The sequence below is a fragment of the Ranitomeya imitator genome, chromosome 8 (genome assembly GCF_032444005.1).
Source record: "Ranitomeya imitator isolate aRanImi1 chromosome 8, aRanImi1.pri, whole genome shotgun sequence".
Taxonomy (NCBI): domain Eukaryota; kingdom Metazoa; phylum Chordata; class Amphibia; order Anura; family Dendrobatidae; genus Ranitomeya; species Ranitomeya imitator.
Genome location: NC_091289.1, coordinates 107,644,228 through 107,670,333, shown reverse-complemented (window position 1 = coordinate 107,670,333; position 26,106 = coordinate 107,644,228). Strand labels below are relative to the sequence as shown.

The 26,106-nt window shown below is 42.5% G+C and overlaps 1 protein-coding gene across 3 annotated transcripts in view; it reads left to right on the top strand.

The window, feature by feature from the left end:
• Window positions 1-25,396, top strand: part of EDEM3 (ER degradation enhancing alpha-mannosidase like protein 3) — a 99,646-nt gene extending 74,250 nt beyond the window's left edge. The window contains exons 15-20 of one of the 3 annotated variants that reach the window (XM_069737268.1): window positions 1,295-1,449; window positions 2,227-2,323; window positions 13,018-13,212; window positions 13,693-13,858; window positions 17,093-17,278; window positions 24,642-25,396. In XM_069737268.1, the coding sequence (XP_069593369.1) occupies window positions 1,295-1,449; window positions 2,227-2,323; window positions 13,018-13,212; window positions 13,693-13,858; window positions 17,093-17,278; window positions 24,642-25,030 (1,188 nt within the window). In that variant the 3' untranslated portion in view covers window positions 25,031-25,396. Of the gene's footprint in view, window positions 1-1,294; window positions 1,450-2,226; window positions 2,381-13,017; window positions 13,213-13,692; window positions 13,859-14,093; window positions 14,242-17,092; window positions 17,279-24,641 lie in introns of those variants that run through there. The other 2 variants (XM_069737266.1, XM_069737269.1) reach the window with 2 other exon arrangements.
• Window positions 25,397-26,106: the final 710 nt, after the last annotated feature.

Below are 26,106 nucleotides of genomic sequence, written 5' to 3'. Positions count from 1 at the left end.
CCATGGCAGCAGGAATCCAGTACAGGGACCCTTATTGCAGGCGTCTGTTTTACCCTGAGGAAGCGCTGTGTTGTGTCAGAGGAGACATTGGGGGGAATATATTTAAAGACCGTCCATAAGAAGCGCTCATCTCCTTAAGCATGCAATTCCGCACTTCTGCATCTACATGTTCTTAATTCAGAAATTATTTAAAAACGTCCAAAGATTAACTCCAGGTTGCATGGTACAGAAATGTAAAAAAAACTACTATTTTTGAACAATCTTGCTTAAATGGGTTCACCTAGAAATGTGCTAAAATAAAATAAATTGTACACATTTAACTAAAAAATGTCTAAATATCTTCATTTAACAAAAAGGGTCTGCTTTTTCTACTGCACTCTGTCATGATTCCAAGATGGCAGCTACCATCAAACACGGCCCATCCTAGATTTCAGGACCGGCTGCGTGAAGCAGGAGAGGGGTCCCGTCAGAGCAGCTCCTGTCAGGCATAATGCACATGCATTCTTCTGATCAGTCCGTCTCCATTCCTCCATGTCCGGTCAGGGTCCGTGATCAGAGGAAAGCACGTTCACATGCCTGATCCTGCTTCACACAGCCCATCCTGAAATCTAGGATAGGGGGTGATTGATGGTGCTGCCATCTTGTTATCCTCAAGTAGATAAAAAAAAACATCTTTTTGCTATATTAAGTTATTTAGAAAAATGTTTATTATTTGTGTATTTATTTTATTAGTTTACTTTAGCACATTTCTCCGAGAACCAATTTAATCACGGCCAGGTCTGAATTTGGTACATCTGTAAGGCTGCTTGAAAATGAAACGCACTAGCCAAGATCTGGTGTAGATTTCGGCTCATTATATTATTATATTTGTTTAAGCTCTGCTGGGAAAAAAGTCTCAATTTGGGGCAAATAGCACTTGTAAGAAACCTTGTGACTTTTTGTTGCCAGAGGAAATGATGCATTCCTGCTATTTTTAAAGAAGCCTGTAATGTGGAGAGCAGTCATCTGAGCAGATCTCTGCCAACCCGACCCACTCTACTTAATTCACAAGTCTCTCCCTATCCTCTCCTGATAGGTTTCCTTTAAAATTATTTTTCTGCAAATTTTAATTCCCCAGTACTTTTTTTTAAATTATTATTAATTTTGATCTTAAGGTTGTAAATGCAAAATGTGCGACCACTTTTCCATGTTTTGCTTAAAGCAATACTCCAGTCAAAAAGACAATGGTGTGATAGACTCCGCAGTAAACTGTGCTTGGATACAGGTTTACATCTTCTACATTGTTTGCTTACAGACTGCACAGTTCACGGAGCTGGATGACAGTAACTTTGAATGGTCTTGTCCAAATACACAAATTCTCTTTCGCAATGATCCTTTATATGCTCAGAGCATCCGGGAACCCTTGAAAAATGTGGTGGATAAGAACTGTCCTCGTTCTACCACAAGAATGTAAGTCTACATTACATAAATTATTCAGTATCGTATTCTGTAGCAGCTGTAATTTTTATTATCTTCAGGCTTCTTACAATTGACCCCCAGTGATCTAATTTCTGACTCCCTTTTCTAGCTAATAAAGGCAATGCAAGAGTTGTATATGCGATGTACTGATTTGTTATAAAAATGCTAACATTGGGTTATTTTTAACTGATCAAAAATGCAGATAGCTCTTTAGAGCCACCTTGCCATTGTGTAACCATTGCTGGATATATGCTTACAAGCAGTTTGCTGCACTTCTCTGAAGCGGCTGCACCTGCTGGGCGCGCGGCCTCTGCGCTCCTCCGGCTGGGCGCGCGGCCTCTGCGCTCCTCCGGCTGGGCGCGCGGCCTCTGCGCTCCTCCGGCTGGGCGCGCGGCCTCTGCGCTCCTCCGGCTGGGCGCGCGGCCTCTGCGCTCCTCCGGCTGGGCGCGCGGCCTCTGCGCTCCTCCGGCTGGGCGCGCGGCCTCTGCGCTCCTCCGGCTGGGCGCGCGGCCTCTGCGCTCCTCCGGCTGGGCGCGCGGCCTCTGCGCTCCTCCGGCTGGGCGCGCGGCTCAGGTCAGCGGCTCAGCCGTGCTGCTATTCCAAACTGTTCATGTTCGGGAGCACACCTCCTCTTGGCATACAGGACGTAGGGAGGCAGAGGAGCGGTGCGCTGCTGAAGAACACACTCGAGACAACTCCTTTTTTGAAACCATTTGAATACTTATGAGTATAACAAAAATTCTGAAGGGTTTTGCTTCTTTTTCTTAGGGATGATATCTCTGGCAATGGGAACAGGCCACCATTACGTGCTAGGGATTTCATGGCTAGTAACCCTGAACATTTGGATATCCTGAAAAAGATGGGTGTAAGTCTGATTCATTTGAAAGATGGAAGAGTTCAGCTTGTTCAACATGCCAATCAAGTAAGACTATGGTTTATAAATGGTTCATTGCAAGAGCTGTATGAGGTACTCAGTTGTAATGTATTTAATTTAGATTTATAATTATTCCAAAAAATGGTAAGTTATCCCCTATCAATGGGAGAGGGAACCCCCAGAAATTCTGTGGACAGGATTGTCTTCAGAGCCCCATCTTAAATGCAATCATCAAGGGATAACTTGCTATTTTGCGAGTAAGCATTAGGCTGTGTGCACACATTGTGGATTTTTCGCGTTTTTTTTACTATAAAAACGCATACATTATGCATCTCATCATTTAGGATGCATTCCGCAATTTTTGTGCACATGATGCTTTTTTTTCTGCGGAAAAAATGCATCGCGGAAAAAAAATCGCAGCATGTTCATTAATTTTGCGGATTTTCCGCGTTTTTCCCGCTATTTAATGCATTGGGAAGCTCCGGGAAAAAAACACGAGAAAAAGCGTCAAAAACGCGAAAAAACGCATGCGGATTTCTCGCCTGAAAATGTCCGGTTTTGCTCAGGAAATTTCTGCAAGAAATCCTGAACGTGTGCACATAAGCCTTAAAGTGCCGCTCACACTGGCATATAACCTGGCTGAGTGCGGTGTGATGTTTTATCAGATGGCACTCAGCCCAGCGTTATACTATGGGGCAGAGCAGATCTGCAATCGTTTTCTCATGCTGATCCGGTACGAAAACACCCAGCATGCTGCGAGAGCGTCAGATATTCAGATCACGTGCACCCATTCACGTCTGTGGGAGTGTGTGAAATATCGGACTGCACCCAGATGATATCCGTGGACAGAAGATGGAGCAATTAAGTAGCCGTTGTCTCTGCACTGGGGCTGCGATTCTCATGTGAGAGAATGATCACCCAAAGGTGACATTCTGCTCAAACTGGCAGATTATGTAGATATTGTGTAAATTGAGGCATTTTATGTATAAAGCATTCTGGTTTCTGCTTGCTGGAGACCCTCTTCCTCGCTGCCGTGTGTATATATGGACAGTTCATCAGATTGTGTGCATTTTGTGGCATCTGAAATAAATGGATGTCATCTGATAGAGAAATGGTAATAGAAATGGTCCCTCCTCCGGAGGTCAGGGATTTGGAGGAGGGATGCATACCCATCCTTATCTGGGCCACACCATGGCTTCACAGGTCAATCCAGTGGTGAACTGCTTGGTGACATAGGGTACCGTCACACTATACGATTTACCTACGATCACGACCAGCGATATGACCTGGCCGTGATCGTAGGTAAATCGTAGTGTGGTCGCTGGGGAGCTGTCACACAGACAGCTCTCCAGCGACCAACGATGCCGAGGTCCCTGGGTAACCAGGGTAAACATCGGGTAACTAAGCGCAGGACCGCGCTTAGTTACCCGATGTTTACCCTGGTTACAAGCGTTAAACTAAAAAAAAAAAAACAGCACATACTTACATTCTGGTGTCCGTCAGGTCCCTTGCAGTCTGCTTCCCGCATTGTGACTGCCGGCCGTAAAGTGAAAGTGCTCTGCTTTCACTTTACGGCCGGCAGTCACAGTGCGGGAAGCAGAGACGGCAAGGGACCTGACGGACACCAGATGTAAGTATGTGCTGTTTGTTTTTTTTTAGTTTAACGCTTGTAACCAGGGTAAACATCGGGTAACTAAGCGCGGTCCTGCGCTTAGTTACCCGATGTTTACCCTGGTTACAAGCGAACGCATCGCTGGATCGCATCGCTAGATCGGTGTCACACACACCGATCTAGCGATGACAGCGGGAGATCCAGCGATGAAAGAAAGTTCCATACGATCTGCTACGACGTATGATTCTCAGCAGGATCCCTGATCGCTGCTGCGTGTCAGACACAGCGATATCGTAACGATATCGCTGGAACGTCACGAATCGTACCGTCGTAGCGATCGAAATGTTATAGTGTGACGGTACCCTTAGATTACATGTGCACAGGGGCTGTGCACTTTGGTTTTGATCACATCCCAACAGCTAAATGTCCTTGGGTCCATGGGAATAGAATAAAAAGCAATCTGAATGTCCCAACATGGTAGGACGTAAGGGAATCTGTTACATCCCCACACAATACATTATCTTGCAGATATAGCGGTAATCTGTAGTTTTATAGTTACAATGCATAAAGGTAAGAAGACCGCATCCAATCCAGGATGATTAATTCCAAAATTCAAACTTTATTTTGCCATCACGTAATGTTTTGGCCTGCAGTAGGTCTTTATCATGTCCAAACAATGACACACAGGGCAGGCTTATGTAGTGTGGCTTACACAAATGAACCAATCACCACAAGGCCAAACCATTTACATAAAATGCATTAATTACAAAAATATCAATACAAGAAATATAATGCCAGACAGTAATATATTAACATAGTCTTACAATGCATGTCTGGCCTTACTGAAAGTGCTAGGAAGAAGAAGAAAACGACAACAAAAAGTCCAAGGTCAGTATGAAATAAGGTTATACAACTTTATTGATCAAGAATAACAGTATAGTGGGGTGGGAAAAATGACCAAATAGGACATCGGACGCCATTCCAAGGAACTATCACAAAGTGTAGATCAATATAAAAACTGTGTGGAATAAATCAAATAGATTACAAGAAAGTAATATGTGCAATTGTTCTTACAGGTAGGATAGTCAAAAGTGCAAAAAGTGCTTATATATAAACCTAATATGATAGATAGATGCCCAGGACAAAGCTCGGTCACTGGTGGGTAGAAAGGATAATGTTATTTAGGGTTGCCATCGGGCTATACCAACACATTAATAGGAGTAACCTTATGTAAAGTATACCTGTATAAGAGGGTCAATGGTGTTTGGCGAGGAAGCCTATAAGGGTACTGATGAGTCTCTATTTGGTCCCTCATACACATGGTGGCTGTAGGCAGCTTTCCCTCATACTTCTGTGAATCTGTATTTCTTACTTACCTGCATGTGTATCCAAATCTTCTTTAGAGTTTCTTCAATAATCTTATTGAAAATGCAGATACCGTGAGAAAATGGACTCTGATCCCTAGAGGTTTCCCCAGAGCGGCTACAGCTGCTGTAAGCACTGCCAGCTCACAATTCTGACCAGTGTCACTTTGTGGTAGGATCACTGGGATATGTTGAAGTGTTTGAGTTAAGATTTTTTTTTTTTTGTGTGACACATTGTACTTTTAAGGTACCTTCACAATCAGCGACGCTGCAGCGATACCAACAACGATGTTGATCACTGCAGCATTGCTGTTTGGTCGCTGGAGAGCTGTCACACAGCTCTCCAGCGACCAACGATCCCGAGGTCCCCGGTAACCAGGGTAAACATTGGGTTACTAAGCGCAGGGCCGCGCTTAGTAACCCGATGTTTACCCTGGTTACCAGCGTAAACGTTAAAAAAACAAACACTACATACTTACCTTCAGCTGTCTGTCCTCCGGCGCTCTGCTTTCCTCTGCACTGTCAGCGCCGGTCAGCCGGAAAGCAGAGCGGTGACGTCACCGCTCTGCTTTCCGGCTGGCCGGCGCTGACACAGGATGCAGGAGGAGTGCAGAGAAGCAGAGCGCCGGGGACAGACAGCTGAAGGTAAGTATGTAGTGTTTGGTTTTTTAACACATACGCTGGTAACCAGGGTAAACATCGGGTTACTAAGAGCGGCCCTGCGCTTAGTAACCCGATATTTACCCTGGTTACCAGTGAAGACATCGCTGGATCGGCGTCACACACGCCGATCCAGCGATGTCAGCGGGAGATCCAGCGACGAAATAAAGTTCTGGACTTTCCTCAGCGACCAACGATCTCCCAGCAGGGGCCTGATCGTTGGTCGCTGTCACACATAACGATTTCCTTAACGATATCGTTGCTACGTCACAAAAAGCAACGATATCGTTAACGATATCATTATGTGTGAAGGTACCTTTAGTGTTAAATTAAAGGGAACCTGTCACCCCCAAAATCTAAGGCGAGCTAAGCCCACCGGCATCATGGGCTTATCTACAGCAGGGGTGTCAAACTGCATTCCTCGAGGGCCGCAAACCATGCGTGTTTTCAAGATTTCCTTAGCATTGCACAAGGTGCTGCAATCATTATGTGTGTAGGTGATTAAATTGTCACCTGTGCAGTACAAGGAAATCCTGAAAACATGACCTGTTTGCAGCCCTCGAGGAATGCAGTTTGACACCCCTGATCTACAGCATTCTGTAATGCTGTAGATAAGCCCCTGATGTAACCTGAAAGATGAGAAAAAGAGGTTAGATTATACTCACGTGGGCGGTCCGATCCGATGGGCGTCGCGGTCCGGTCCGATGGACGTCGCGGTCCGGTCTGGGGCCTCCCATCTTCTTATGATGTCCTCTTCATGTCTTCACTCTGACCTTTCCCTGCGCCTGCGCACTGCAGTACTTTGCTCTGCCCTCAACAGGGCAGGAAGAGGACGTCATCGTAAGAAGATGGGAGGCCCCGGACCGTGATGCCCACCGCAGTGCGACCGCCCCTGGGTGAGTATAATCTAACCTCTTTTTCTCATCTTTCAGGATACATCGGGGGCTTATCTACAGCATACTGTAGATAAGCCCCTGATGCCGGTGGGCTTAGCTCACCTTCGATTTTGGGGGTGACAGGTTCCCTTTAATGTGGATATTTTTGGTGTTTTGTTGTGAAAATATCAGAATTTTGGCAACAATTTTAAAACTTTTTTAATTTGTATTCCCTTAATCCCTTTCCAAACTTAGAGGTATAGTTACGTCTAATGTTGGCTCTCCATGTTTGCTGCAAGCTCCAGCGAAGAGCCTGCAAGTTTTCCAGCACATGTCGGCTGATTTGCCCCTATCATGCCCATAACATGTACCCCTATCAAGTGCAGGTGGAAACTTGTTCCTCCCGGTTCTGTAACGAGCGATCAAAACATCGAATCTGCACCAAACTGGTATCAATAAAAACATCAGCTCGGCACACAAAAAATAAGCCTTCCCCCAGCTGCAGATCACGAAAAATTGAGACACTAGAAGTCTGAAATTGGCGACTTTCTTTTTTTTTTTTTTTTTTTTTTTTTTTAGAAACTTTGGAAAAAATTTTTCCCCCGCTTACCGTAAATAAAAAAGAAACTAAACATGCTTGGTGTCTACAAACTCGTAATGACATGAAGAATCATAATAGCAGATCAGTTATAGCATTTAGTGAACATAATAAAAAACCAAAAACAATTGTGGAATTGCGTTTTTTTTTGTTTTTTTTTTCAATTTCACTGCACTTTGAATTTTTCCCCACTGTTAAGTATACTATATGGTAAAACCAATGGTGTCGTTCAAAAGTACAACCCTCACATGGCCATATTGACGGAAAATAAAAAGTTATGACTCTAGGAAGGAGGGGAGCGAAAAACTGAAAAACCCAAGGTGGTGAAGGGGTTAAATCAGATAACTATTTTGTGTTATAAAACTAACATTTCACACATGTCTACTTTACTTTTTCATTTTTGAAACAGAACTTCTTTTTGTTAGGAAGTTGTAAAGTTTAAAACTTGACCAGCGATTTTTTTTTTTTTTTTTTTTTTTTTTTTTTTTTTTTTCTAACCAAATTTTCAAAACCAGTTAGTGTTTTTTTTGTTTGTTTTTTTGTTTTTTTTAGGGACCACCTCACATTTGAAGTGACTATTCAGTATTTTCTGTCATAGAAGCCCCCCTAAAGTGACACCATTCTAGAAGTTGCACCCCTCAACGTGCTCAAAACCACATTCACGTAGTTTATTAACCCTTCAGGTGCTTCACAGAAACTAAAGCAATGTAGCAAAGCAATTTCAGTAGAATGTTTTGGACCCAAGTTTTTAATTTTCAGAAGAACTAGGAGAAATTTAATGATACAATTTGTTAGGCAATTTCTTTTAAGTATGCCAATACCCCATATGTGGTCAAAAAATGTTTGACGCACAGTGCAAAGCTCAGAAAGGAAGAAGCGTGATCCTGTAGCGCAGATTTTGTTGTAATGGTTTGCAGGTGCCGTTTGCAAAGCCTCTGAGGTGCCAGAACAGCCGAATCCCCCATAAGTATTATTATTATTTATTATAGCGCCATTTATTCCATGGCGCTTTACATGTGAGGAGGGGTATACATAATAAAACAAGTACAATAATCTTGAACAATACAAGTCACTACTGGTACGGGAGGAGAAAGGACCCTGCCCGCGAGGGCTCACAATCTACAAGGTGACCCCATTTTACAAACTACACCTCCCATTGAATTCATCTAGGAGTGCAGTCATCATATTGACACCACATGTGCCTCACAGAATGTTAGACCATTGGGCATGAAGAAAAATTAATTACATTACCACCTCGTTTCAGCTCCAGATTTTACATTTTTCACAAGGGAAAATAGGTAACAATAGCACCAATATTTCACCTGCTTAGACACAGTGCGAGACTCAGGAGGGACAGAGTGCTATTTGCCTCCTGGAGCAAAAAATTTCCTAGAATAGTTTGCAGACTCGTATACAGAGCCCCTAGAAGACCAGAATCCCCCTCTTCAAGTGACCACATATTGGAAAATATACCCCTTTTATCTAAAGCGTGTAGTGACAATTTGACTCCATTGGTGTTTTCCAGAAACAACCAGCAGTGGATTTTGCTGAGTGAAAATTGCAAATCTGCCGTTGTAGTGCCCCAGTACGTTGTACTGCCCACTACATTATGCCCGGCCCGTGCTTCTGACTGCATGCACCCGTAAATTATGTGGGCTTTCATCGTTACAAAAATGCCAAACACCACAAAAGGAGAAACAAAAAAGAGGAAATGACCTCCACTATTCTAGAGAAAACACCAAAAAAAACAGACAAAGATGCTTGCCTATCTAGGCCTCAAATCAAATGCACTATCCTTGTGCAGTGGACCCGAGTAAGGATGGCGACTACACAGGTGTGGTAATACCAATGAGACAGCCAGCTTACAATCAGGGATTGGCCATTTGGCACATGAGTGCAAACAGATAATCTGCATGCGGCAGTGTTCACACAGGCTTTGTATACTGTGGCCTCTGTTCACACAGGACGCATTTCAGCTAGCACTGGGCAGCCCGGCACAGAGCGATTATTAATAGGCTGTGATCCAGATGCTTTGGATTCTGTGTGAACACTGATGCGTGCAGATTATCAGTTTGCACTGGTGTGCCAAACGGTCAATCCCTGATTGTAGGCTGGCTGTCTCATTTGGTATTACCGCACTTGTGCAGTCGCCATCCCAAGGCTACTTTCACACTAGCGTCGGTACGGGGCCGTCGCGCTGCGTCGGCCAGACGTACCGACGCATATTTTGCAAGCGCCGCACAACGTGGGCAGCGGATGCATTTTTCCAGCGCATTCGCTGCTCCATTGTGAGTTGCAGGGAGGTGGGGGCGGAGTTCCGGCCACGCATGCGCGGTCAGAAATGCCAGACACAACGCAGCAAAAAACATTACATGTAACGTTTTTTGCTGCCGACGGTCCGCCACAACACGACGCAATCGTCGCACGACGGTTGCAATGTGTGGCAAAGTTTCGCTAATGTTAGTCAATGGAGAAAAAACGTATCCTGCAAGCAATTTTGCAGGATGCGTTTTTTCTCCTAATCGACGCATTGCGATGTGCAGTGCACGACGCTAGTGTGAAGGTAGCCTAACTTGGGCCTGCTGCACCATGATAATGCATTTGATTTGAGGCCTAGACAGGTAAGCTAAATGTGGTTTAGGCACACTAGGACTCAGAAGGGAGAGGTGCATTTTTGATTTGGGAATTTGATGAATTTCTTTTGGGAGGCATGGAACCATTTCACTTTTCCACAGCCTTTTGTGTTACCAGTAATATGGAAGCCCCGATATTTCAGTTAACAAATGATGGACCTGAGTAACGAGTTGCTTTTTTTTTTTATGTAGCTTGAGCTGAAGCTTTTAACTGGAACATTTTACATAATGTTTGGGATCACATTTATCCTGCTCTCTACGCTGATCACTTACATGAGGGTTTTCATCTAAAACTCCGAATGATATAATGAGGCAGCAGAGTTAATCTGGACTCCGTCTTGCCTCTGTTCAGTGGTGTCCTTCTGAACTGTGGTCCACTGCACTTTTTATACAATGCCTAAAAAGATGGATATCGCCAGATCGTAGGTCAGACAGCGTCCACAGTGCCGTTATCTGGCTGCTTATAGAGAATCTCCATCATGGGGTTTTGTCTGAATTGCGTATTTCAGAGATTTGCACGGAACCCTGGTGTAAGCGCTCAGCGCAGAGCGCAGGATAAATCTGGAGCCTTACTGCAATCTTTGGGAGACAGAATGAACAAATCAACATCAGGTGAAAAATTGATTAAATATTTTATACGTTGTTTCTTGTGTGGTATAAGATATTAGACAACTTTATTCTTGTCTGTGCAATTACAGTGATACCAGATTTCTATAGTTTTTTACGTTTGGCTGCCATCACACACTAAAAACTGCTTTTTTTTTTTTTTTCTTGCAAAAACAAGTGTTTTGCATTGCCATATTTTGAGAGCCATAATTCTTCTAGATTTCTGCTGAGTCATGTGAGAGAGTATTTTTTGTGGGATGAGATTACCTTTTTATTACCATTTTCGGCACGTAACATTTTTTCGATCTCTCCCGATTTTTGGGAAGCAGAATCAACAAAATCCAGTTAAAATCCTTTTTTTCATTTTTCTTTCATATTTTTCCCTTTGTCCCTCTATGAGGTTTTAACTTTTATCACTCTGTTCACTGGTTTGATGCATTGCAATGCTGTATACCTGTCAGTGTTACACTGACAGAAACCTCTTAGACTATGCTCCTGGCGTGGTGTAACAAGCTTGCTGTGACGGCAGACCCGGGGAGTTGACATAACTAAATCGGGTTGCCATTATGACGTCATGGGGGGGGGGGGGCACCAATCGGAAGGGAGAGGGAGCCCCCTTCCATCTCCTAGCCTCCTAAATGTTGCAATCGATATCGATCACAGCATTTAGGAGGTTAAACAACCAGGAGTGGTGCGGTCACTTCTCCCATATGTGAGAGCTGGGGCTCGGCTGTCACATAAGCCGAGCTCGCTGACTCGATCGTGTGCGGCACAGGAGCTGTGACGGCGCAATCACCATGACGTGCCTGTAAGTAATCAGTCAGAAACCCCTATCCCACAATGACATAAAGGTATGCCAAATGTTGTGAAAGGGGTTCATGGTTTGCACCTTCTGGTGAAACCTATGTATTTGCTTTCATGAAGTCTTCTCTTGGTTACTGAAATACCTACTTCCTGGAGCCTGTTCTTCACTCTGGTGAATGTTGTGAAAGGGGTTTCCTTTATCACGGAAAGGATTCTGCAGTCATCCACCACTGTTGTCTGTCCAGGCCTTTTTGAGTTCCCAACCTCACCATTTTTATTTTTTTTGTTTTTTGTTTTTTTTTTCTTTGCAGAATGTACCAAACTTCTGATTTGGCCATTCCTAGCATTTCTGCTGTCTCTCATAGATTTTTTTTTCAGCCAAATTATGGCCTGTTTCCCTTCCATTGAGAGCTCCTTTGACCGCATGTTGTGGGTTCTCTGCCACAGCTTCCAAGGCTAATGCCACACCTGAAATCAGCTCCAGACTTTTTACCTGTATAATGACGGATTAAAAAGGAAGAGTCTATATAACTCAATAAAGAGCTTTTGAGATAATTGTCTAATGTTTGTCCCTTTTAAAAAGTACAGTAGTTACATATTGAAGAGTTGTAATTCCTGAATCCTTTCTCCAATAAGGATTTGAATACTCTCAAATTAAAGCTGAGTTTGCACTTAAAGGGAACCTGTCACCAGGTTTGACCGATAAGAGATACGGTCATCACCTTTCAGTGCTGGTATACAGCATTCCATAATGCTGTATATCTGCCACCAACCTGACCTGCAGGAGAAGAAAAATAACTTTTATTATTCTTACCTGCAGTCTGGTCTGATGGGCGACGCTGGACTTAGCCCAGCACCTCCCATCTTCTTTCAATGCCGTCCTCCTGCTTGCTTCGTGTGGATGACGCATCTATTCGTCATCCACACAGTCTCCTCAGCACAGCGTACTTTTCTATCCTGTCGAGAGCAGAGTAAAGTACTGCAGTGCGCAGGCTCTGGGGCTCTCTGACCTTTCCCGGCACCTGCGTACTGCAGAACTTTGCTCTGCTCTCAACAGGGCAGAGACATGTTCCTGCGTAGGAGCGCGGTGACGAGGAGATGCATCATCCACACGAACCAAGCTGGAGAGCGGCATCGCAATAAGAAGGGAGGCGCCAGACCGCCCCACAGGTAAGTATAATAAGTTATTTTTCTTATCTTACAGGTTGGGTTGGAGGCAGATATACAGCATTATAGAATGCTATATATCAGCCCTGAAATATATAAATATAATATATAATATGTGCTTGTGTGTGTATATGTACTGTGTGTATAAATTTATATATATATATATATATATATATATATATATATATATATATATATATATATATATATATATATATATATATATAATTTTTTTTTTTTTTTTGCAAAGAGATAATAGTATTTATTCACTGCAGTTTCTTAATTTCCATTGCTTATTTTTCACACTGCAGAACTCAACATGAGTAATGATTAGCTTTTTGTTTTTTTTTCTGTGTTTTTTTTCAGGCGTCGAGCGCAATAGATGCAGAGGATGGTCTGCGTTTCATGCAAGAGATGATTGAACTTTCCAGCCAGCAGCAGAAGGAGCAGCAGTTGCCTCCACGTGCAGTGCAAATAGTGTCTCACCCATTTTATGGGAGAGTGGTTTTAACTGCAGGGCCTGCACAGTTTGGAATGGATCTATCCAAAAATGTTGCAGGGGCAAGTATTAATAGACCACCTCCACACAAAAAAATAAAATGGGTAGAATTCTTACGTATCACCTACATCTCTTCACATGTACAACAGAACGAAATAGAATAAAAATCTGATGCAGAAATATCACTTAACATGTACTAATGAAGCACAATACATGTGATATTAAACAGCGCTATTGATTAGTAAGGAGGGTGATGACATGAAGTCCGTGTTTCACTGGGAGGTCGGGATTTTTCTTCTCCTTTAGAATAAAGTGAAATCCCCTCGTTGTGGAAGAAAAAAGTCCTCCTTAGTGTTAGTAAGATACGCTGTATGTTTAGTTGCACCTAGATTGTAAATGACTGAGTTTAACGCTCAGGGTCAGGTTACTGTTGAGATTGTGATGTACAAGTCAAATGGATGTTTTTTGTTATCCTCTGTAAATGTAATGAAGAACGGCAATTTCATCATGACCAGTCCGCTCACTAACCATTTCTGTTACAGTGTCGTGGGTTTGTAGCCAAAACGGAGCCTTATAGTGGCTGCTCGGAGGTGACCAATTCTGATTTCATACAAGGGAAGATTGCGCTGATGCAGCGGGGCCAGTGCATGTTTGCCGAGAAGGCCAGGAACGTGCAGAAATCGGGTGCTATAGGAGGCATTGTTATCGGTAGGTGCTCTCCCCACTTATGGATCGTGGGTAAGCAGTGTAAAACCTTGATAGAGAAATAGATCTCTATTCAGTGCTTTTATGTGTACAACATATTTTTTTTAAATGTCCATGCAATTTTTTTGAGCCTAAATTGCTGCTTGTGAAACCAACCTTAGGATGACCAAATAGTGGTGAAAACTGTACCTGCAAGTTGAAACTGAAATTTTGGTTAAAATTCCTTTCTGTCCTCAAGGTGGCACCTTCCTTGCTTGCTGTGGAATCTCTCCTCCAGGTGAATGGTGGCCTCATGGCTCCTAATGTGTACTGCGCTGTGAGGGATGTTTGGGGGTAAAGTACACTGCAGATCTGCTTGAGTCTAGATTTTAACAAGAACACATGGGCACAATGGATAGGATTGAAAATGCTTGAATGTTTCTCTCCTGGTTACATACTGTGTGATCAGAAATTACCTCAAAGTCTATGGGATATTGGGATGCACTTCCACAAAATTTGGCACAATGGTTGGAAGCCATACTTGTAAAATGGGAGTCGCCTACATTATGTGGAAACCCAACAATGTGTTTCAGGGTGGGATAAACCCATTCCTCAAGTCATATGGAACAGGTCGCATCACCTTATGCCAGTGAAATAGCATTCATCACAACCAAGAACTGTTAGCCCTTTGCCATTTTTACTGTTGCTGCACCTCCCGCAAAAAATGGAGTAAAAAAGTCAAACCTGCATCTATGCCCCAAAATAAATACATCTGTTCGCCACGCAAAAAACAAGACCTCACAAATGTCCATTGATGCAACAAGACAAACAGTTGTGGGCTTTGGAAAAAGGTGTCACCGAATTTTTATTTACCGTATTTATTTTTTAAACTTAGAATTTTTCAGCTGCTAGAATTGTAAAAATATCTGTTTGGCCTCAGTGTAATTTTACTGATCTCATGAATCACTTTGCCCAAATCATTTTACTGAATAATAGTGTAAAAATAAATACTTTTTCTTTCACCATTTCACCACACTTGGAAGGAACTTTTTTTAAATATTTTTATTTGTCTATTGTATAATTAAAACTACAATTTGTTGCCAATAAACAGGTGTGTGTAGTTGCATACTACAGCGGAAAATGTTGTGTATGTACGGGACTGCCCGTTATTGTTGGCTGATGTATTCTGCCGATTCTCTGCTCACACACTTTATGTTCAGTTTTGATACCTTTTGTGAGACCGTCCCTTTAAGGCTACAGAGTGTTCACATATCGCATTTTTCTCTTTTTTTTTTTTTTTCTAAGTTTTGCTGTGAAAAATGCAGAATTTTCTGCAAAATTAGGCTATCTTAAATCTCATACACACTATCAGCTTATTTTATCCCTGCAGATTTGCAGCAGATTCATACATGCAGCGTGTCCATTCTTCCAGCGTTTTTGCAGCATTTTAACCAATTGTAAGTGAAAACCACTTAAAAAGAAAAAAACAAAGTTGCTTAAAAAAAAAGTTTTCCAGTAGAAGTGTGTGCAGCAAATGCTTAGTGCGCACAGATTCGTACGCCTCCGGAGATTGGGGCCTTCTAAAGGGAAGGTGCCACCAGTTTTTTTGTAGTTTGTTTTTTTTGTGAAATTAAGCTTAAAATCGTAAATAAAATGTATTAATGCAATGTTTGCACTGTTTGCAAACATTTCTATATGAAAAATATATATTTTCTTACAAATATATATATTGACCACTAGGGGGAGCATTTTCCGTTTTAGACCTCAAGCAGCTATAGTAAGACTTACCAGCTTTACTCTTTGCTGGAAAATTGGGGCAGTAACTGCTGACATCACCATTTCCCTCCCATTTTGGGTGGTCTAATATCCCTGGGACAGAATGAAGAGCAGCATCACAGGGCAGAGCCATTTTGTGTGTGATTGCCCTGTGATCTGCTATCACCAGCAGTTACTGCATCAGAAACACAGCTACAGAGTTTACAAAAAAGCAGAACACAGTGGGCTCAGCAGCATGGTGGACTGGAGGAAAAGTGAAGACATGTGGTGTTTATGTATGGAGCAGCATTATCTGAGCAGAGCTGTCTGTGACTCTTCCCTCAGTAAGATAAGAATGAGGAGATCCAGGTCTGCAGAGAATGGCCAGGCATTGTGGAGAGAGGGGAGAGATACATTGTATGGCAGAGAGAGAGAGGCAGGCTGTGAATGCAGCTTACCAGAGATCACCGGGTCTGTGTGTGAGGAGGCGATGACAGAGCAGGAGAAGCACACAGGGAGGGCAGCGTGTGAGAGCAGAGGATGTCTGCCCAGGACGTGCAGTGCAGTGCCTGGAGTACAGAGGAGCATGGAGATAAATCACCCGCACTCCCCATCCTCCGGTTCCAGTGAGTGCTTCTCTCCTGTGATAGAGAGTAAGTGGAGCTCGGCAGATAGCACTGGGCTATTATAAAATGGCGGCCAGTCACACCTACAGCAGTGAGTTGTGCAGCCCACAGAGGCGTGCCCAGCTCACTGCTAAAGCAGCTACAATGTTAGAGATAGGGTCAGCGCCGGTCTATTATTTCCTATGTCCATGGGGTGCCGTAAAATGACAGATAGTGTCGTGAACTGCTGTGAAACCAAGATGTCAGCCCCCAGTGCCTTCTTTAAACTCATATTACACACACAATCTGTTTCACATGCATTTAAGACTTGGTTATAGCAGCATGTTATGCTACATTACAGTGATTTATTAATGATCTACAAACGCGGTACCTTCCCTTTAATTTTGATGGTGTTTACAAGGGGTAGGGTGCAGAAAGTTGTCTTCAGGCTGCTGTGCCAAGACCTGTTGCCTACATGGTAATAATAATGCAAAGACCATTCACATTAGGACTTGCTAAAATAAATCGCCTATTCCTGGAACCGTATGGCTTATTTAAAGAAAAGAAAGAAAACAATCTTTCAGGAGCAACCGGAATAAAATGTTAGTAATTTTGAGCTGGAGATAGGTTGTGGTTGGGCCGACCATTAGTACTGCGTATTTTCCAGTTTGTGGTGTTTCTCATAAGGCAGCATGAATATGTAGTTACCGATAGAGCTAATGTTCCCAGTGCTGCTGGATCTACTCGGCCAGCCAAGCCTGCTATATAAAGACTGTTATATGTAGTACTCCGTATTCTGCTCTCCGCAGGGCCGTCCGATGCGATGTCCTCGCCTGTCTGCATCTGGTCTTCTCACCTCATGTTCATTCTCTCTATGTTTTCCTCACTTTCTGTGCAGATGACAATGATGGGAGCAGCAGTGATACAGCTTCACTTTTCCAAATGGCTGGGGATGGGAAAAACACAGATGACATCTCAATCCCTATGTTGTTTTTGTTCAGCAAGGAGGGAAATATAATTCTTGATGCAGTTCATGAATACAAAGAAGTGGAAGTTCTTCTCTCTGATAAAGCCAAAGACCGAGGTAATCCATTAATATTCACATCACAAATTCTGTCTAAACATTCAAAGGGCCCCAGTCCTCGCTGCAGCCCCTCCGAGCGGCTGACTGTTAGAGAACATGCCGAAATCCTATTCATAGAGGAATTGATTCATTACCCGGTCTCTAATCTCAGCCACCATGTGGATGGTAATGCTCCGGCTGCCATTTATATGGGTATACATCGGTCATTGAAGGCGTTACTGGAAAGAACATTACGTGCTTACTAAACGCCGCACTGTCTTATGGAGTAACATGGAACTATTGGGCAATTAGCACACTGATTCTCCCCCAATTTCTCCTAGTCACCCACAACTGCCGTACGTATCCTGTACCACATTATCCTGCATTTAGACACATTTTCTGCATTATTAGTTAGGTGTAGGCCATGGTGTACTAGTGACCCTGCTCCAAAAAAAGTACCAAAATATTGGTTTAAATTTCTAGTACAAAGTTGATATTAGATGGCGTAAACTTGGAAAATGCAGTGTAAAGATTTGTATGAACCCCTGTGATACATGGTCACAGCTCAGGTTTTCACTGTCTAATAAAGGTGTAGTAAATCTGTCCCACTGCTCCAACCAGAATCTGTGGACATCGATCACTTGTAAAAGATGAAAGGTGGCCATACACATTGGATAAATAACCACTGAATGGGCCATCTGCCTGGGGAATGATTTTCGCCCACATAGTTTAGTCTACATTACTATTAGAGCCGTTCAACTTGGCCATAATGCTAAATAACACCCGGGGAAGGTTCCGAGATTTTTCTGTGATTATTTCTTCCCGACAGAAGATTGGTTGTACATGAAAAGATCTTGTGTTATAAGGAGAGATCCCTTCTTAGATAAATCTTCCTATGTGGCCTTGTTTCTTCAGACAGTGGCGGTGTTCTTGGTTGACTGAATCGATCACAAGTTTCACCTGCCGAATATTCATTTAGTATCGTCTCTGTACGCGCACTTCTATGTGTGCAGACACGGAGCACTTCTGTGTCCGTGTATTAGCAGCTGACTGGTTTGCGCTTCTTTACATTTTAATGAGTTGACCAAATTGAACAAAATCTATGCCCACATTTGATATCAAATTGTTACTTGCGCGCAATCCGTTCTGTACTTTCTGCTCTGCTTTCAAGCAACCAGAGATAAACTAAAGAAACAGATTTATACTAGAAAGCCATTTTTATGGTTAACATTTTTTTCAGTAAATTACAGTAAACGTAAAAGAAAAAAGACTTTTATACAGAGGTACCATCAATGCTGAGATAATTATCAGAAGTAGTCTTCAGAGGCCAAGCTGTAGTTTTCTTGATTTCCAGGCAAATTCCCTGAATGGATACTGGCCCAATATATAAAGGGTAACCGGAGCCATTTTTACTCTAAATGGTTTTGGAAAGTATTTGCTTTTTACCAATATCTGCTTTATATTTGCCCATGTTGTTCAGACTGAGATTAGAAATAAAAGGTAAATGAAGGAGATATTAGGCATTTTCCTCTCTGATTAAAAGCTAACACGTCACATAATGAATAGAGATGAGCGAACATGCTTGGACATTGTGTTATCCGAGCATGCTCCGGTGTTACCCGAGTGTCTAGATAAAAAGTAGTCAGCATCCAGCTGCAGGATCGAATTATTGGCGTCACAGCCCTCCGGATAAGGGTGTCACATCGCTGCCATATTGGTTGTTGCCTTTAGCTTTGTTTCTCACAAACTGCTGGTAAAATTGGCAAAATGATAGTTTTCCATCCGTTTGAGAAGATAATTTGGAGGTGACACTATTTCTGAGTTGTCTGAGAGTTAAAGGGACACTGTCACCTGAATTTGGAGGGAACAATCTTCAGCCATGGAGGCGAGGTGTTTGATTCACCCTTTCCTTACCAGCTGGCTGCATGCTGGCTGCAATATTGGATTGAAGTTCATTCTCTGTCCTCCGTAGTACATGCCTGCACAAGGCAATCTTGTCTTGCGCAGGTGTGTAGTATGGAGGACAGAGAATGAACTTCAATCCAATATTGCAGCCAGCATGCAGCCAGCGGGTAAGGAAAGGGTGAATCAAACACCTCGCCTCCATGGCTGAAGATTGTTCCCTCCAAATTCAGGTGACAGTGTCCCTTTAAGATGAAATTGGTCAGTCTTTAACTCCCTAATATCATAGTCTGTTTGTGGACGACTGGATTTAAGGTGTATTAGATCTGCAAGCTTATGCTAAGCTGCCACCGAATGGCTACGTGTTTGGTGATTTGTGGTTGTTTAGACCGACTGACCGCACTTCCAGTGCACACGGACTGATCAATAACACTGGGGAACACAATTTTTTTTAGGAGTTAGGTCAGACAACTGTTCTTAACTAATTTTTGGATGCTGAATCCAGAAATGATCTCAGTTTTTCTCTATCACGTCAAGTTTTTGAACTATAGGATTTTTGTCTTCTCAAAAATACGTAAACTACTGTACCCAAAAAGTGTTTGTTTTTTTAAAATAGTACAAATAGGCATTTACGACGAGAGGAAGAAGGAGCAGACATCATCTGAAACAAAGGAAATATGTACATATGTAAATAAAACACTGAGATGGAAAGTTACAAGCTTTGAAAACTAACAAAGAAAAAAATCATAAAAGATATATAAATTACAACTAAGCACCCAAAGTAAAGAGAAAAGCGATCACAAATCCTATTTATTCCTACTATGATAAATTTTTTGTCTAAAGATATTGATAATTATGACGTATTGGGAGCTGCACACACCTCTCACCACACTGTCTCAGTTGTGACTACTCTTACAAGTTGCCACGTAGCTCTATATGAGTCGAATTGTAATCAGATAACAAGTCTTATTACAGATATCAGTGCAATTGTGCTTCTCTGGCAGGTAAGTTGTGGAGGAAAAACTTGACGTGCTAGAAAAAAACTGACTACATTTTTGGAATCAGCATGCCAATTTTAGTATAAATCAGCTCAGAAACCTAACTCAACAGAAAATGTTTTTCAAATTGTTCCCCAGTGTAATAGATCGTTCTGTGCACATAGGCGCATAATTAGATTTCCTGTTTACACAGGACCTGCTGATGAGGACAATTAACTGTACACTTACAAATTTTACCCAACAAACGAGTGTTTTTCTCATTGGTCATGTGATTGCTACCCAATTTACCGTGGCCGATTATCTGGAAATGTTTGTAGGATATTTGGCCAGTGTAAATGTACCATAGGTGTATTTTATAGCTGTCAGGCAAAGTTTACTTGGAAAAATAATAATTTTAACTCTACTAGATGATAGGTGAAGTGGAAATATGGAGATCCACATGTTTGGTATAGTCACATAATGTCCAGGACAATCAGGAGATCCAGTCCTAGGTCTGTGACACAGGTGCACACCGGTTGTCACAACACTCATTTTCCGCCACCCTGCCTTCCCAGGACACCAGACTACAGATGGTACAAAGGTGGGCTGGACTCAGATAACATAGCGTGATGGGTTGTGCAATGTTGCGTTGGCTAAGGCCTCTTTCACACTTCCGTCTTTTGGCATCCATCGCAATCCGTCGTTTTGGGCATAAAACGGATCCTGCAAATGTGCTCGCAGGATGCGTTTTTTGCCCATAGACTTGTATTAGCGACAGATCACGTCGTGTTTTGGCGGACCGTCGTCACAAAAAAAGTTCAAGTGAACGTTTTTCTTTGTCCGTTGCGTCCGCCATTTTCTACCACGCATGCGCGGCTGAAACTCCGCCCCCTCCTCCCTAGACTGCAGAATGGGCAGCTTATGCGTCGAAAAACTGCATCTGCTGCCCACATCGTGCAAAAAAAATCACAACGTCCGTTGGTACATCGGCCCGACGCATTGCGACGGACCCGTACCGACGGAAGTGTGATAAATAATGAGTCATGATGACTTTTGCTACATCTGTATCTCTTATTTCCACATAATAATTGGCACTCTGCCTAATGCTGGCCACACAGGAGTTTAAAGGGAACCTGTCACCCCGTTTTTTGAGATTGAGCTATAAATACTGTTAAATAGGGCCTGCGCTGTGTGTTCCTATAGTGTATGTAGTGTACCCCGATTCCCTATGTATGCTGAGAAATAACTTACCAAAGTCGCCGTTTTCGCCTGTCAATCAGGCTGGTCAGGTCGGGAGGGCGTGGTGACATCGGTGGTTCTTCCTCAGCTTTACGTTGGTGGCGTAGTGGTGAAGACACAGCGCGCGATCTGCGCTGTCATCCCTTTCGTCGGTGGGGGCGGCCATCTTCCTGGGGCCGCGCGTGCGCAGATCGAGTGCTCTGCTGCACGGGGCTTCAGGAAAATGGCCGCGGGATGCCGCGCGTGCGCATTAGAGATCGCGGCGGCCATTTTCCCAAAGCCGAGTTTGCATCTCGGCTTTGGGAAAATGGCCGCCGCGATCTCTAATGCGCACGCGCGGCATCCCGCGGCCATTTTCCTGAAGCCCCGTGCAGCAGAGCACTCGATCTGCGCACGCGCGGCCCCAGGAAGATGGCCGCCCCCACCGATGCAAGGGATTACAGCGCAGATCGCGCGCTGTGTCTTCACCACTACGCCACTACGCCACCAACGTAAAGCTGAGGAAGAACCACCGATGTCACCACGCCCTCCCGACCTGACCAGCCTGATTGACAGGCGAAAACGGCGACTTTGGTAAGTTATTTCTCAGCATACATAGGGAATCGGGGTACACTACATACACTATAGGAACACACAGCGCAGGCCCTATTTAACAGTATTTATAGCTCAATCTCAAAAAACGGGGGTGACATGTTCCCTTTAAGATGGCCGCTTTAGGATGCACTTTGTATTCATGAATGGTCTGTAAAGATCAGAGTTTTCAACAACACACGGCAGGAATAAGGTCAAATCGCCAATCGATCTGTGGCCTGGACATTATTTTTGCACAATTAAAGTGAAACAGCAGAAAATATTCCAAACCAAATATGAACTATTCTACGTGTATCTCTTCAGTCAATGTCTGTTAGTTTGTGTCATGAAGGATAGCAGTAAATTGTCCTCAGTCTACCTTCCACAATCACTATGTATGACCGGCTTTATTGAGGAACTGTTGGCTTCTAGATAAACCAATTTTCTCTATATTTATCATTTCTCTTCCCCTTTTTCATTGCTGCTATTGGAATTTCAGCAACTATTTTTAAAGGTAAAATAGTTCCAGACTACATTATTGACAGCAGTAAGTACTTGCATTTGCCACATAATACCTAGTTTGGATTACCATGCTCAGAGATGCACAAGTGTATGTTCACACTCCCTACTATCATGTCTAAACATGTGGATTGATAATTCTCCCAGAGACCACAATTTGATCAAATTTATGTTAAACAGAAAAGGCACCAACAATTAAAAATTCCCAAACTTTCTCTTCACCCTTTCTCCTATTTGGTGTTGTATCACAATTCGAACTGATAAATGACATTTTCTGTGTCCCAGATCATATTGTGCCTTTCTTCTCGCTGTCCTGTGTCAGACGTAAAGGAGCGGTCAGCACTAGGTGAGTGTTCCAACCAAGTCCAGGCGTTCGGTGCATCGTGACATGGCCACACATTTACCGTATATACGCCTTCCCACCTGCTTGTATTCCCTCGATTTCCACCCTCCCTTGTCTTTGATAGCTTTGGTTTACTAGAGCCAGAGAAGGGCAGAGGGGCTGGAAATCAAGCAGATGGTAAGGTCTACATAAATGATTGGCCATGGCATGAAGCAGCGAGCGCCTGGACTTGGTTTGAGTAGTCATTCTGTGCTGACAGTTCCTGTAAGATAGCGGACTGCTGCAGGAGCCTCTCCCCACTGCCCATCTGCAGCACAGAAAAAGCCAAAATTGGACCAAATTAGTCTATTTTTACAAGACAGTGTTGTGATCATGTAGAAAGTCCTGCAACCATGTGAGCAAGATTATCTGCTGGTTACGTAAATCCTAGAGTTTCTCGATTAAACACTTAAAGGGACTCTGTCACCTGAATTTGGAGGGAACAATTTTCAGCCATAGAGGCGGGGTTTTCGGGTGTTTGATTCACCCTTTCCTTACCCGCTGGCTGCAATATTGGATTGAAGTTCATTCTCTGTCCTCCATAGTACACGCCTGCGCAAGGCAAGATTGCAGCCAGCGGGTAAGGAAAGGGTGAATCAAACACCGAACACCCCACCCCTATGGCTGAAAATTGTTCCCTCTAAATTCAGGTGACAGAGTCCCTTTAAGTGTTTCTTTAATTATAGTATTTAATTGTTTTCTAAGAGCTGTTCCCAGGATTGAAAGTGCTCCCCTAACCATAAGGAGCTCCACCACTGGACCCACAGTGACTAACAGGTCCATCTGGAATGGAGCGCAGATGCCCACACCAGACCCCCACTCCTGTCACTGTCTGTGGCATTGCCAGGAGCAGATGAGCACTGTAGCTCTGCTTTTTCATGTAGGCTGGTAGATTTCCACTCAATTTAAGATGCCAGAGGTCCGATCGCTGAGATATGGAATAAGGGGTCATTTTCAGTTCTGACAATACCCTGTTAATTGTTGCTGGCAATGTGTATTGGACTAGCTTTTTTGTTATGTATAATTTTTTTGGTTTTAGTCTAACAAGATTAAAATATATATTTTCCCTAAATCATTGCTACATGTGATTTTTATCAAACTTTGTAGGATATGTAAAGGGTCCTCTGCCTTGCCTGTTGGCAGCTTTTAGTCTGTTGGCAGCTTTTAGTCTGTCTTTTCCCGCCTGCGGAGAGCTGGGTATTGTTTCCCACCAAACCTTATTAACAAACTAGTATTTATGTTTAGGCAAATATATAGCATATAATATAGCATATAATATATATATATACACATACATACATATATATATATATATATATATATATATATATATATATATATATATATATACATACATACATACATACATACATACATACATACATACATACATACATACATACATACATATATACATATATATATATATATATATATATATATATATATAATTATTATTATTAAATATATATATATATATAATTATTATTATTATTATTAAATATATATATATATATATATATATATATATATATATATATATATATATATATATATATATATATATATATATATATATATATATTTATTTATATATGTATATTATTTTTGATTTATTACCGGTATATTATTTTTGATTTATTACCGGTATATTATTTTTGATTTATTACCGGTGTATGATACAGAGTGTGAGTACATTGCATGAGCTTTCCTTTCCTGTCCCTGAACTATATTTACCTAGTTTTGTGAAATATTTGCTTGTAGAACATGATATTTCATTTGATCTTTTATTTAGACCTGGATGGAGAGAGTGGAGAAAACAGATCTTTAGAAAATGATTCGCAAAAACCGATTTCGACAGAACAATCCATTCCCCAGGAGGAGGCAGTGAGCACCAAGGAGTCTGAAGGTGATTCCCCACCACCATCTCCGCTGGAGGCTCTCCATTCCTTAGATATAGACCGTACTACGGATCCGACAGGGGGGGATCTTCCATCAGAAATGAAGCCACCCCACAGTGATGATAGCCGTGACTTTGGAGAGAACTCACAGACTCCAATAGAAAATACAGAAAAATCTGACAATGAGGGGTGGGACAGTAAAGTGCAGCCAATGGAGTCTATATTGGCAGATTGGAAAGAAGATATTGAGGCTTTTGAATTGATGGAAAAAGATGAACTATGACCAAAAATAATTCTCAGAACTCCTACTTAAATAATGGAAAGCTTATTACTTGCCTTCCCTAAGGGAAAGTCATTATTGTGAACAGCGAATGTGAAAGCAAATACTTGGCATTGTCCTGTGTACATTTTTCAGTGGATGCACAGTCTCCCATCATGTCCAGATCAAGTGTCGTGATGAATCAAAAAAGTTGTCAGAGCAAAGATGATATTTCTATTTTTATGATTATCTAAAAGGGCTTTGTTTCAGAAAGCGAATGCCTGTACTGTTTTTTGAAAGCAATCTCCATTTTCTTCACTAAAACTGAAATCTGTGTACATGTGGTATACAAGATTTGGTTACATTTATTTATTAAAAACTTTTGTGCATAAGAATCTCCCAGCCGCTTAAAAACCGTAGTTTGGAGGGAAGTATTTGTGTATTAGTGATCCCAATGTCTGTAGCTGCTCAGGCCACCATGGAGTAACAGGAGTAGCTCCTGATGTGGGCTCTCGGGACCAGCATCTGTCAGCATCATCTCCCAGCATACTAAGTTTATTTGCTAATTGTGGTCTGCCTGGTAAGTGAAATCCACATAATTAATAACCTTGGCATTTTCTGTGCCCTGCTTGATCAGCATGCAATATTTTTGGGCAAAGTTATTTTCCATACATGTTTATTAAGGTATTGAGCCTTCAGTAAGTGTACCATTGCGTAGGTTTCCCTGCACAATAGTGAGATGCTTGCATGGGCAGGCATGGTATATGTCAGGTATTCGTCCTTGGCATGCGTGTCTTCAGACCGCACTGCACATCTAATGGTCTGCATATCTTTGCTATAAAGAATGGTCCCAACCGCGCTCCCCACCACTGTGACCGCTTCTGGTTATTGGGTTACTAGCCGAGTGGAGCCACTGGGGGATTCTGCCAGGCCGAGTCCACCGCTGGGTTCTTGGTTATCTGTTGGGTGAGCCAGCTCTTCAGATTTTCGTTCATTTTTTTTTTAATAATAATTACATAGACATTTGACACCCAATGCACTTGTTTCTGGGGCACTTTTTTTGATTGATTTTTAAATATTGATTTTATTGTTTTGGGAGT